We start from the raw sequence: 16,121 nt of genomic DNA, 5'->3' as shown, positions 1-16,121 counted from the left end.
ACAGTGTATCTCTGACTGTCTCTCTGTCCCTCACAGTGTATCTCTGTCTGTCTCTCTATCCCTCACAGTGTATCTGTCTGTCTCTCTGTCCCTCACAGTGTATCTCTGTCTGTCTCTCTATCCCTCACAGTGTATCTGTCTGTCTCTCTGTCCCTCACAGTGTATCTCTGTCTGTCTCTCTATCCCTCACAGTGTATCTCTGTCTGTCTCTCTGTTCCTCACAATGTATCTCTGTCTGTCTCTCTATCCCTCACAGTGTATCTCTGTCTGTCTCTCTGCCCCTCACAGTGTATCTCTGTCTGTCTCTCTATCCCTCACAGTGTATCTCTGTCTGTCTCTCTATCCCTCACAGTGTATCTCTGTCTGTCTCTCTGCCCCTCACAGTGTATCTCTGTCTGTCTCTCTATCCCTCACAGTGTATCTGTGTCTGTCTCTCTGTCCCTCACAGTGTATCTCTGTCTGTCTCTCTATCCCTCACAGTGTGTCTCTGTCTGTCTCTCTATCCCTCACAGTGTGTCTCTGTCTGTCTCACGATCCCTCACAGTGTGTCTCTGTCTGTCTCTCTATCCCTCACAATGTATCTCTGTCTGTCTCTCTATCCCTCACAGTGTATCTCTGACTGTCTCTCTGTCCCTCACAGTGTATCTCTGTCTGTCTCTCTGTCCCTCACAGTGTATCTGTCTGTCTCTCTGTTCCTCACAATGCTGCTTACTGTAGGATCCCCGAAGGGTCAGAGCCACACCGCATGTTTACAAGAAGCAGAATGAAATGTTTGCAGCACGGGGCGAGGAGGAGAGGGCTCCCTGACTGGTCACCCTATCCCTGACTGGTCACCCTATCCCTGACTGGTCACCCTATCCCTGACTGGTCACCCTATCCCTGACTGGGGTGACCACATGTCCCGGTTTTTACATTTGAAAATCTGGTCACCCTATAATCCTGACTTAATAGTTTTTCCAGTTGCATATACACATTAGCATATCCCCCAGGGTACCTCAGGAATGTTCCCTTTTCAGCACAGACAACTCTGCATAATTTATTTGGAGGGAGGTTTGAGGGGCATATACATAAATGTTAAAATAACTATTTAATACGTACTCTCTTCACTGGTTTCTGATCGTAAATATGTGAAATTATACTCGGAAACCAGAACATGGGGATAAAATGGTAGGGTGACCAACGGCGCCACCTAGCTGCTAATTCGCATAGTCCAATGTGTGTGTGTGTGTGTGTGTGTGTGTGTGTGTGTGTGTGTGTCATTATTTATACAGCGCCATTAGTATACATAGCGCTTCACAGCAGTAATACACGTGACGATTATATAAATAACAAATAATACAAATAACAGATCATGGGAATAAGTGCTTCAGACATAAAAGTAATATTTCGTAAGAGGAGTCCCTGCCCCGAGGAGCTTACAGTCTAATTGGTGGGGAGAACGTACAGGGACAGTAGGAGGGAGTTCTGGTAAGTGCGTCTGTAGGGGGCCACGCTTTAGTATCGTGTATAGTATTAGCCACGGTGCTACTCATACGCTTCTTTAAGCAAGTGTGTCTTAAGGTGGGTCTTAAAGGTGGATAGAGAGGGTGCTAGTCGGGTATTGAGGGGAAGGGCATTCCAGAGGGCAGAAAGTGAGAAAGGTTTAAGGCGGGAGAGGGCTTTAGATACAAAGAGGGTAGAGAGAAGACATCCTTGAGCAGAACACGAGTCAGGATGGTGCATAACAAAAATTAGGGCTGAGATGTAAGGAGGGGCAGAAGAGTGTAAAGCTTTAAAAGTGAGGAGAAGAATGGAGTGTGAGATGCGGGATTTGATCGGAAGCCAGGAGAGGGATTTCATGAGGGGAGACGCTGAGACAGATCTAGGAAAGAGTAGAGTGATTCCGGCAGCAGCATTTAGGATAGATTGTAGGGGAGACAGGTGAGAGGCAGGAAGGCCGGACAGCAGGAGGTTGCAGTAATCAAGACGGGAGAGAATGAGGGCCTGAGTCAGAGTTTTAGCAGTCGAGCAACAGAGGAAAGGGCGTATCTTTGTTATATTGCGGAGGAAAAAGGGACAGGTTTTAGATATTTTGAATGTGAGAGAGTCGTCGAGTGTGACCCCTAGGCAGTGTGCTTGGCCTACCGGATGAATGATTGTAGTTCCAACAGTAATGTGGAAGGAGGTAGTAGGGCCAGGTTTGGGAGGAAGTATAAGGAGCTCTGTTTTTGCCATGTTAAGTTTCAGTCGGCGGAGGGCCATCCAGGATGATATTCCAGAGAGACATTCAGAAACTTTGGTCTGTATAACAGGTGTAAGGTCGGGGGTTGAAAGGTAAATTTGTGTGTCATCAGCATAGAGGTGATAATTAAACCCAAATGATGTGATTAGGTCACCTAGAGAGAGTGTGTACAGAGAAAAGAGAAGAGGTCCCAGGACAGAGCCCTGGGGTACCCCCACACAGAGATCAATGGAGGAGGAGATGTTAGCAGAAGAGACACTGAAAGTACGATGGGAGAGGTAGGAGGAGATCCAGGATAGAGCTTTGTTCCGAATTCCAAGAGTATGGAGAATGTGAAGGAGAATTGAAGAAGAAGAGGAGGCAACCAGGTGGTCTGAGTAGAGAGTCAAAGATAGGAAAGAGTCGGCGTGGGTTAGACTTGTGCGTGTTGATTAGTGATGAAAAGTAGGTTTGTTTAGCCTGAGAGAGGGCAGAGTTGAAACAGGATAGCATAAATTTGTAGTGAAGGAAGTCTGCGAGAGTGTGAGATTTCCTCCAGAGGCGTTCAGAGGAACGAGTGGAGGAACGCAGCATGCGCGTGTGGAAATTTAGCCAGGTTCTGGGGTTAGAAGGGCGAGGACGGCAGAGAGAAAGCGTGGCATGTAGATCAAGAGAGGAGGATAAGGCAGAGTTGTAGTTCCTGACCAGGTTGTCGGGGTCTGAAGCAGAACTGAGAGAGCAGAGGGAAGAGCGTAAAGTGGAATCAAAAGCTGGTAGGTTAATAGAGCGCAGGTTTCTGCAGAAACGAGGGCTAGAAGGAGATGTAGAGAAGCGAGAGAGAGAAAATGAGATGAGGTGATGGTCAGAGAGGAAGGGGGGAAATGGAGAAATCAGAGAGAAAAGTTTTTAGTGAAAACCAGGTCTAGGTAGTGGCCATCCTTGTGGGTGCTGGCCACTGTTGAAGGCCAAAAGAAGAGGTTAGAGAGAGAAAGCGGGAGGCCCAAGGAAGAGAGGGGTCATCAATGTGGCAATTGAAGTCCCCAAGGAGAAGAACAGGGGAGTCTGAGGAGAGAAAGAAAGAGAGCCAGGATTCAAAGTGAGAGAGAAAGGCAGAAGGGGGATGAGTAGAGGTAGGTGGGCGATAGATGACCGCCACGTGGACAGGGAGAGGAGAGAAGATCTGGACTGTGTGACCGGCCCTGCGCTCCGGCGAGCGATGAAATTTAAAATTCTGGTAAGACCTACACTTCCGCGCGCTTGCGGAAGCGCAGGCGAGCCCCTACTAAAGCCGCTCTAATTGCGGCTGTAGGGGCTCAGTGCTGAGCGGGAGCGCGCCTCAGCGCGCCTCCGCCAGCAAGCAGCAACCATGGACGAGGCCTTAGTGGCTATTGTGATGTAAATGTAACAGCACAGGACATACGCATGCGCAATGCAGCTAAGTGTCCCAATCTTTTCCCCTCTATTGCTGGATATGTCATTCAAACCCAGAAATAAAATGTCACCAATTGAGACCTCAGGCAAGTAGGTCACTAATGTCAGATGTATCTCTAAACACCTTGATTACACTGTCACTAAATGTGAATATTATCCCCCCACCCCCTTTATTCCTCACATTGTATCTCTGGTTGTCTCATTATTCCTCACATTGTATCTCTGGCTGTCACTTTATCCTCACATTGTATCTCTGGCTGTCTCTTTATCCTCACATGTTATCTCGGGCTGTCTCTTTATCCTCACATTGTATCTCTGGCTGTCTCTTTATTCCTCACATGTTATCTCGGGCTGTCTCTTTATCCTCATATTGTATCTCTGGTTGTCTCTTTATCCTCACATTGTATCTCGGGCTGTCTCTTTATTCCTCACATGTTATCTCGGGCTGTCTCTTTATCCTCACATTGTATCTCTGGCTGTCTCTTTATCCTCACATTGTATCTCTGGCTGTCTCTTTATTCCTCACATTGTATCTCTGGTTGTCTCTTTATCCTCACATTGTATCTCTGGCTGTCTCTTTATCCTCACATTGTATGTCTGGTTGTCTCTTTATTCCTCACATTGTATCTCAGGCTGTCTCTTTATTCCTCACATGTTATCTCGGGCTGTCTCTTTATCCTCACATTGTATCTCTGGTTGTCTCTTCATCCTCACATTGTATCTCGGGCTGTCTCTTTATTCCTCACATGTTATCTCGGGCTGTCTCTTTATCCTCACATTGTATCTCTGGCTGTCTCTTTATCCTCACATTGTATCTCTGGCTGTCTCTTTATTCCTCACATTGTATCTCTGGTTGTCTCTTTATCCTCACATTGTATCTCTGGCTGTCTCTTTATCCTCACATTGTATGTCTGGTTGTCTCTTTATTCCTCACATTGTATCTCTGGCTGTCTCTTTATTCCTCACATGTTATCTCGGGCTGTCTCTTTATCCTCACATTGTATCTCTGGTTGTCTCTTCATCCTCACATTGTGTCTCGGGCTGTCTCTTTATTCCTCACATGATATCTCGGGCTGTCTCTTTATCCTCACATTGTATCTCTGGCTGTCTCTTTATCCTCACATTGTATCTCTGGCTGTCTCTTTATTCCTCACATTGTATCTCTGGTTGTCTCTTTATCCTCACATTGTATCTCGGGCTGTCTCTTTATTCCTCACATTGTATCTCTGGTTGTCTCTTTATTCCTCACATTGTATTTCAGGCTGTCTCTTTATTCCTCACATGTTATCTCGGGCTGTCTCTTTATCCTCACATTGTATCTCTGGTTGTCTCTTCATCCTCACATTGTATCTCGGGCTGTCTCTTTATTCCTCACATGTTATCTCGGGCTGTCTCTTTATCCTCACATTGTATCTCTGGCTGTCTCTTTATCCTCACATTGTATCTCTGGCTGTCTCTTTATTCCTCACATTGTATCTCTGGTTGTCTCTTTATCCTCACATTGTATCTCTGGCTGTCTCTTTATCCTCACATTGTATCTCTGGTTGTCTCTTTATTCCTCACATTGTATCTCTGGCTGTCTCTTTATTCCTCACATGTTATCTCGGGCTGTCTCTTTATCCTCACATTGTATCTCTGGTTGTCTCTTTATTCCTCACATGTTATCTCGGGCTGTCTCTTTATCCTCACATTGTATCTCTGGCTGTCTCTTTATCCTCACATTGTATCTCTGGCTGTCTCTTTATTCCTCACATTGTATCTCTGGTTGTCTCTTTATCCTCACATTGTATCTCTGGCTGTCTCTTTATCCTCACATTGTATCTCTGGTTGTCTCTTTATTCCTCACATTGTATCTCTGGCTGTCTCTTTATTCCTCACAATGTATCTCTGTCTCTCACCAGTTACCCAATATGTTTGGTAGTTTGCGCTCTACGATGATGTCTTTAATGATCGGGTCCTATGCATCGTCTGCGGTCACATTCCCGGGAGTAAAGGTAAAAAACCTGGATCTGCACAAACAGCCACATAAATGTCGCCGCCTGCCGCCCGCCGCCCGCCGCCCGCCGCCCGCCGCCCGCCGCCCGCCGCCCGCCGCCCGCCGCCCGCCGCCCGCCGCCCGCCGCCCGCCGCCCGCCGCCCGCCGCCCGCCGCCCTCCGCCCGCCGCCCACCGCCCGCCGCCTGCCGCCCACCGCCCGCCGCCCGCCGCCCGCTGCCCGCCGCCCACCGCCCGCCGCCCACCGCCCGCTGCCCACCGCTCGCCGCCCACCGCCCGCTGCCCACCGCCCGCTGCCCACCGCCCGCTGCCCACCGCCCGCTGCCCACCGCCCGCTGCCCACCGCCCGCCGCCCGCCGCCCGCCGCCCGCTGCCCACTGCCTGCCGCCCACTGCCCACTGCCTGCCGCCCACCGCCCGCCGCCCGCCGCCCGCTGCCCGCCGCCCACCGCCCGCCGCCCACCGCCCGCTGCCCACCGCTCGCCGCCCACCGCCCGCTGCCCACCGCCCGCTGCCCACCGCCCGCTGCCCACCGCCCGCTGCCCACCGCCCGCTGCCCACCGCCCGCCGCCCGCCGCCCGCCGCCCGCTGCCCACTGCCTGCCGCCCACTGCCCACTGCCTGCCGCCCACCGCCCGCCGCCCGCCGCCCGCTGCCCGCCGCCCACCGCCCGCCGCCCACCGCCCGCTGCCCACCGCTCGCTGCCCACCGCCCGCTGCCCACCGCCCGCCGCCCGCCGCCCGCTGCCCACTGCCTGCCGCCCACCGCCCGCTGCCCGCCGCCCGCTGCCTGCCGCCCGCTGCCTGCCGCCCACCGCCCGCCGCCCGCCGCCCACCGCCCGCCGCCCGCCGCCCGCTGCCCGCCGCCCACCGCCCGCTGCCCACCGCCCGCTGCCCGCCGCCCGCTGCCTGCCGCCCGCCGCCCGCCGCCTGCCGCCCACCGCCCGCCGCCCGCCGCCCGCCGCCCGCCGCCCTCCGCCCGCCGCCCACCGCCCACCGCCTGCCGCCCACCGCCCGCCGCCCGCCGCTACACACCATTACACACAGCATTATAACAACCTGCGCTACACACACCATTACACACAGCATTATAACAACCTGCGCTACACACCATTACACACAGCATTATAACAACCTGCGCTACACACCATTACACACAGCATTATAACAACCTGCGCTACACACCATTACACACAGCATTATAACAACCTGCGCTACACACCATTACACACAGCATTATAACAACCTGCACTACACACAGCATTATAACAACCTGCGCTACACACCATTACACACAGCATTATAACAACCTGCACTACACACCATTACACACAGCATTACACACGCCATTACACACAGCATTATAACAACCTGCGCTACACACCATTACACACAGCATTATAACAACCTGCACTACACACAGCATTACACACAGCATTATAACAACCTGCGCTACACACAGCATTACACACAGCATTATAACAACCTGCGCTACACACACCATTACACACAGCATTATAACAACCTGCGCTACACACCATTACACACAGCATTATAACAACCTGCACTACACACCATTACACACAGCATTATAACAACCTGCGCTACACACCATTACACACAGCATTATAACAACCTGCGCTACACACCATTACACACAGCATTATAACAACCTGCGCTACACACACCATTACACACAGCATTATAACAACCTGCGCTACACACCATTACACACAGCATTATAACAACCTGCGCTACACACCATTACACACAGCATTATAACAACCTGCGCTACACACCATTACACACAGCATTATAACAACCTGCGCTACACACACCATTACACACAGCATTATAACAACCTGCGCTACACACCATTACACACAGCATTATAACAACCTGCGCTACACACCATTACACACAGCATTATAACAACCTGCGCTACACACACCATTACACACAGCATTATAACAACCTGCGCTACACACCATTACACACAGCATTATAACAACCTGCGCTACACACACCATTACACACAGCATTATAACAACCTGCGCTACACACACCATTACACACAGCATTATAACAACCTGCACTACACACCATTACACACAGCATTATAACAACCTGCGCTACACACCATTACACACAGCATTATAACAACCTGCGCTACACACCATTACACACAGCATTATAACAACCTGCACTACACACCATTACACACAGCATTATAACAACCTGCGCTACACACACCATTACACACAGCATTATAACAACCTGCGCTACACACCATTACACACAGCATTATAACAACCTGCGCTACACACCATTACACACAGCATTATAACAACCTGCGCTACACACAGCATTACACACAGCATTATAACAACCTGCACTACACACCATTACACACAGCATTATAACAACCTGCGCTACACACAGCATTACACACAGCATTATAACAACCTGCGCTACACACCATTACACACAGCATTATAACAACCTGCGCTACACACACCATTACACACAGCATTATAACAACCTGCACTACACACAGCATTACACACAGCATTATAACAACCTGCGCTACACACCATTACACACAGCATTATAACAACCTGCGCTACACACACCATTACACACAGCATTATAACAACCTGCGCTACACACCATTACACACAGCATTATAACAACCTGCGCTACACACCATTACACACAGCATTATAACAACCTGCGCTACACACCATTACACACAGCATTATAACAACCTGCGCTACACACCATTACACACAGCATTATAACAACCTGCACTACACACAGCATTATAACAACCTGCGCTACACACCATTACACACAGCATTATAACAACCTGCACTACACACCATTACACACAGCATTACACACGCCATTACACACAGCATTATAACAACCTGCGCTACACACCATTACACACAGCATTATAACAACCTGCACTACACACCATTACACACAGCATTATAACAACCTGCGCTACACACCATTACACACAGCATTACACACGCCATTACACACAGCATTATAACAACCTGCACTACACACCATTACACACAGCATTACACACGCCATTACACACAGCATTATAACAACCTGCGCTACACACCATTACACACAGCATTATAACAACCTGCACTACACACCATTACACACAGCATTATAACAACCTGCGCTACACACCATTACACACAGCATTATAACAACCTGCGCTACACACACCATTACACACAGCATTATAACAACCTGCGCTACACACACCATTACACACAGCATTATAACAACCTGCACTACACACCATTACACACAGCATTATAACAACCTGCGCTACACACCATTACACACAGCATTATAACAACCTGCACTACACACCATTACACACAGCATTATAACAACCTGCACTACACACCATTACACACAGCATTATAACAACCTGCACTACACACCATTACACACAGCATTACACACGCCATTACACACAGCATTATAACAACCTGCACTACACACCATTACACACAGCATTATAACAACCTGCACTACACACCATTACACACAGCATTATAACAACCTGCACTACACACCATTACACACAGCATTATAACAACCTGCACTACACACCATTACACACAGCATTATAACAACCTGCACTACACACCATTACACACAGCATTATAACAACCTGCACTACACACCATTACACACAGCATTATAACAACCTGCACTACACACACCATTACACACAGCATTATAACAACCTGCGCTACACACCATTACACACAGTATTATAACAACCTGCGCTACACACCATTACACACAGTATTATAACAACCTGCGCTACACACCATTACACACAGCATTATAACAACCTGCACTACACACAGCATTACACACAGCATTATAACAACCTGCACTACACACCATTACACACAGCATTATAACAACCTGCACTACACACCATTACACACAGCATTATAACAACCTGCGCTACACACCATTACACACAGCATTATAACAACCTGCACTACACACCATTACACACAGCATTATAACAACCTGCGCTACACACCATTACACACAGTATTATAACAACCTGCGCTACACACCATTACACACAGCATTATAACAACCTGCGCTACACACCATTACACACAGTATTATAACAACCTGCGCTACACACCATTACACACAGCATTATAACAACCTGCACTACACACAGCATTACACACAGCATTATAACAACCTGCACTACACACAGCATTATAACAACCTGCACTACACACCATTACACACAGCATTATAACAACCTGCGCTACACACCATTACACACAGCATTATAACAACCTGCACTACACACAGCATTATAACAACCTGCACTACACACAGCATTATAACAACCTGCACTACACACCATTATACACAGCATTATAACAACCTGCGCTACACACCATTACACACAGCATTATAACAACCTGCACTACACACAGCATTATAACAACCTGCGCTACACACCATTACACACAGCATTATAACAACCTGCGCTACACACCATTACACACAGCATTATAACAACTTGCGCTACACACCATTACACACAGCATTACACACAGCATTACACACAGCATTATAACAACCTGCGCTACACACCATTACACACAGCATTATAACAACCTGCGCTACACACACCATTACACACAGCATTATAACAACCTGCGCTACACACAGCATTACACACAGCATTATAACAACCTGCACTACACACAGCATTACACACAGCATTATAACAACCTGCGCTACACACCATTACACACAGCATTATAACAACCTGCACTACACACAGCATTACACACAGCATTACAACAACCTGCACTACACACAGCATTACACACAGCATTATAACAACCTGCACTACACACCATTACACACAGCATTACAACAACCTGCACTACACACAGCATTACACACAGCATTATAACAACCTGCGCTACACACCATTACACACAGCATTATAACAACCTGCGCTACACACACCATTACACACAGCATTATAACAACCTGCGCTACACACACCATTACACACAGCATTATAACAACCTGCGCTACACACACCATTACACACAGCATTATAACAACCTGCGCTACACACCATTACACACAGCATTACAACAACCTGCACTACACACACCATTACACACAGCATTATAACAACCTGCGCTACACACCATTACACACAGCATTATAACAACCTGCACTACACACACCATTACACACAGCATTATAACAACCTGCAGTACACACCATTACACACAGCATTACAACAACCTGCACTACACACACCATTACACACAGCATTATAACAACCTGCGCTACACACCATTACACACAATATTATAACAACCTGCACTACACACACCATTACACACAGTATTATAACAACCTGCGCTACACACCATTACACACAGCATTATAACAACCTGCACTACACACCATTACACACAGCATTATAACAACCTGCACTACACACCATTACACACAGCATTATAACAACCTGCACTACACACCATTACACACAGCATTATAACAATCTGCACTACACACCATTACACACAGCATTATAACAACCTGCGCTACACACCATTACACACAGCATTATAACAACCTGCACTACACACCATTACACACAGCATTATAACAACCTGCACTACACACCATTACACACAGCATTATAACAACCTGCGCTACACACCATTACACACAGCATTATAACAACCTGCACTACACACCATTACACACAGCATTATAACAACCTGCACTACACACCATTACACACAGCATTATAACAACCTGCGCTACACACCATTACACACAGCATTATAACAACCTGCACTACACACCATTACACACAGCATTATAACAACCTGCGCTACACACCATTACACACAGCATTATAACAACCTGCACTACACACACCATTACACACAGCATTATAACAACCTGCGCTACACACAGCATTACACACAGCATTATAACAACCTGCACTACACACCATTACACACAGCATTATAACAACCTGCGCTACACACCATTACACACAGCATTATAACAACCTGCGCTACACACCATTACACACAGCATTATAACAACCTGCGCTACACACCATTACACACAGCATTATAACAACCTGCACTACACACAGCATTACACACAGCATTATAACAACCTGCACTACACACCATTACACACAGCATTATAACAACCTGCGCTACACACCATTACACACAGTATTATAACAACCTGCGCTACACACCATTACACACAGTATTATAACAACCTGCGCTACACACCATTACACACAGCATTATAACAACCTGCACTACACACAGCATTACACACAGCATTATAACAACCTGCACTACACACCATTACACACAGCATTATAACAACCTGCGCTACACACCATTACACACAGCATTATAACAACCTGCACTACACACCATTACACACAGCATTATAACAACCTGCGCTACACACCATTACACACAGTATTATAACAACCTGCGCTACACACCATTACACACAGCATTATAACAACCTGCGCTACACACCATTACACACAGTATTATAACAACCTGCGCTACACACCATTACACACAGCATTATAACAACCTGCACTACACACAGCATTACACACAGCATTATAACAACCTGCACTACACACAGCATTATAACAACCTGCACTACACACCATTACACACAGCATTATAACAACCTGCGCTACACACCATTACACACAGCATTATAACAACCTGCACTACACACAGCATTATAACAACCTGCACTACACACAGCATTATAACAACCTGCACTACACACCATTATACACAGCATTATAACAACCTGCGCTACACACCATTACACACAGCATTATAACAACCTGCACTACACACAGCATTATAACAACCTGCGCTACACACCATTACACACAGCATTATAACAACCTGCGCTACACACCATTACACACAGCATTATAACAACCTGCGCTACACACCATTACACACAGCATTACACACAGCATTACACACAGCATTATAACAACCTGCGCTACACACCATTACACACAGCATTATAACAACCTGCGCTACACACACCATTACACACAGCATTATAACAACCTGCGCTACACACCATTACACACAGCATTATAACAACCTGCACTACACACAGCATTACACACAGCATTATAACAACCTGCACTACACACAGCATTACACACAGCATTATAACAACCTGCGCTACACACCATTACACACAGCATTATAACAACCTGCACTACACACAGCATTACACACAGCATTACAACAACCTGCACTACACACAGCATTACACACAGCATTATAACAACCTGCACTACACACCATTACACACAGCATTACAACAACCTGCACTACACACAGCATTACACACAGCATTATAACAACCTGCGCTACACACCATTACACACAGCATTATAACAACCTGCGCTACACACACCATTACACACAGCATTATAACAACCTGCGCTACACACCATTACACACAGCATTATAACAACCTGCATTACACACACCATTATAACAACCTGCGCTACACACAGCATTACACACAGCATTATAACAACCTGCACTACACACAGCATTACACACAGCATTATAACAACCTGCACTACACACAGCATTACACACAGCATTATAACAACCTGCGCTACACACCATTACACACAGCATTATAACAACCTGCACTACACACCATTACACACAGCATTATAACAACCTGCGCTACACACACCATTACACACAGCATTATAACAACCTGCGCTACACACACCATTACACACAGCATTATAACAACCTGCGCTACACACACCATTACACACAGCATTATAACAACCTGCGCTACACACACCATTACACACAGCATTATAACAACCTGCGCTACACACACCATTACACACAGCATTATAACAACCTGCGCTGCACACCATTACACACAGCATTATAACAACCTGCGCTACACACCATTACACACAGCATTATAACAACCTGCGCTACACACCATTACACACAGCATTATAACAACCTGCGCTACACACCATTACACACAGCATTATAACAACCTGCGCTACACACCATTACACACAGTATTATAACAACCTGCGCTACACACCATTACACACAGCATTATAACAACCTGCACTACACACCATTACACACAGCATTATAACAACCTGCGCTACACACCATTACACACAGCATTATAACAACCTGCACTACACACCATTACACACAGCATTATAACAACCTGCGCTACACACCATTACACACAGCATTATAACAACCTGCACTACACACCATTACACACAGCATTATAACAACCTGCGCTGCACACCATTACACACAGCATTATAACAACCTGCGCTACACACCATTACACACAGCATTATAACAACCTGCACTACACACAGCATTACACACAGCATTATAACAACCTGCACTACACACCATTACACACAGCATTATAACAACCTGCGCTACACACCATTACACACAGCATTATAACAACCTGCGCTACACACCATTACACACAGCATTATAACAACCTGCGCTACACACCATTACACACAGTATTATAACAACCTGCGCTACACACCATTACACACAGCATTATAACAACCTGCACTACACACAGCATTACACACAGCATTATAACAACCTGCACTACACACCATTACACACAGCATTATAACAACCTGCACTACACACAGCATTATAACAACCTGCACTACACACCATTACACACAGCATTATAACAACCTGCGCTACACACCATTACACACAGCATTATAACAACCTGCACTACACACAGCATTATAACAACCTGCACTACACACAGCATTATAACAACCTGCACTACACACCATTACACACAGCATTATAACAACCTGCGCTACACACCATTACACACAGCATTATAACAACCTGCACTACACACAGCATTATAACAACCTGCGCTACACACCATTACACACAGCATTATAACAACCTGCGCTACACACCATTACACACAGCATTATAACAACCTGCGCTACACACCATTACACACAGCATTACACACAGCATTACACACAGCATTATAACAACCTGCGCTTCACACCATTACACACAGCATTATAACAACCTGCGCTACACACACCATTACACACAGCATTATAACAACCTGCGCTACACACCATTACACACAGCATTATAACAACCTGCACTACACACAGCATTACACACAGCATTATAACAACCTGCACTACACACAGCATTACACACAGCATTATAACAACCTGCGCTACACACCATTACACACAGCATTATAACAACCTGCACTACACACAGCATTACACACAGCATTACAACAACCTGCACTACACACAGCATTACACACAGCATTATAACAACCTGCACTACACACCATTACACACAGCATTACAACAACCTGCACTACACACAGCATTACACACAGCATTATAACAACCTGCGCTACACACCATTACACACAGCATTATAACAACCTGCGCTACACACACCATTACACACAGCATTATAACAACGTGCGCTACACACCATTACACACAGCATTATAACAACCTGCATTACACACACCATTATAACAACCTGCGCTACACACAGCATTACACACAGCATTATAACAACCTGCGCTACACACAGCATTACACACAGCATTATAACAACCTGCACTACACACAGCATTACACACAGCATTATAACAACCTGCGCTACACACCATTACACACAGCATTATAACAACCTGCACTACACACCATTACACACAGCATTATAACAACCTGCACTACACACAGCATTACACACAGCATTATAACAACCTGCGCTACACACCATTACACACAGCATTATAACAACCTGCACTACACACAGCATTATAACAACCTGCACTACACACAGCATTACACACAGCATTACAACAACCTGCACTACACACAGCATTACACACAGCATTATAACAACCTGCACTACACACCATTACACACAGCATTACAACAACCTGCACTACACACAGCATTACACACAGCATTATAACAACCTGCGCTACACACCATTACACACAGCATTACAACAACCTGCGCTACACACAGCATTACACACAGCATTATAACAACCTGCACTACACACAGCATTACACACAGCATTATAACAACCTGCGCTACACACCATTACACACAGCATTATAACAACCTGCACTACACACAGCATTATAACAACCTGCACTACACACAGCATTACACACAGCATTACAACAACCTGCACTACACACAGCATTACACACAGCATTATAACAACCTGCACTACACACCATTACACACAGCATTATAACAACCTGTGCTACACACCATTACACACAGCATTATA

General features: G+C 46.5%; 1 protein-coding gene across 1 annotated transcript in view; it reads left to right on the top strand.

The window, feature by feature from the left end:
• Positions 1–16,121, top strand: part of LOC142486200 (large neutral amino acids transporter small subunit 3-like) — a 131,350-nt gene that overhangs the window by 110,761 nt on the left and 4,468 nt on the right. Inside the window, exon 6 of the mRNA XM_075584842.1 lies at positions 5,533–5,625. Coding sequence (XP_075440957.1) covers positions 5,533–5,625 — 93 coding nt within the window. The remainder of the gene's footprint in view (positions 1–5,532; positions 5,626–16,121) is intronic.

The sequence above is a fragment of the Ascaphus truei genome, unplaced genomic scaffold (genome assembly GCF_040206685.1).
Source record: "Ascaphus truei isolate aAscTru1 unplaced genomic scaffold, aAscTru1.hap1 HAP1_SCAFFOLD_777, whole genome shotgun sequence".
NCBI classification, from domain to species: domain Eukaryota; kingdom Metazoa; phylum Chordata; class Amphibia; order Anura; family Ascaphidae; genus Ascaphus; species Ascaphus truei.
This window is presented reverse-complemented; position numbering and strand designations above follow the sequence as displayed.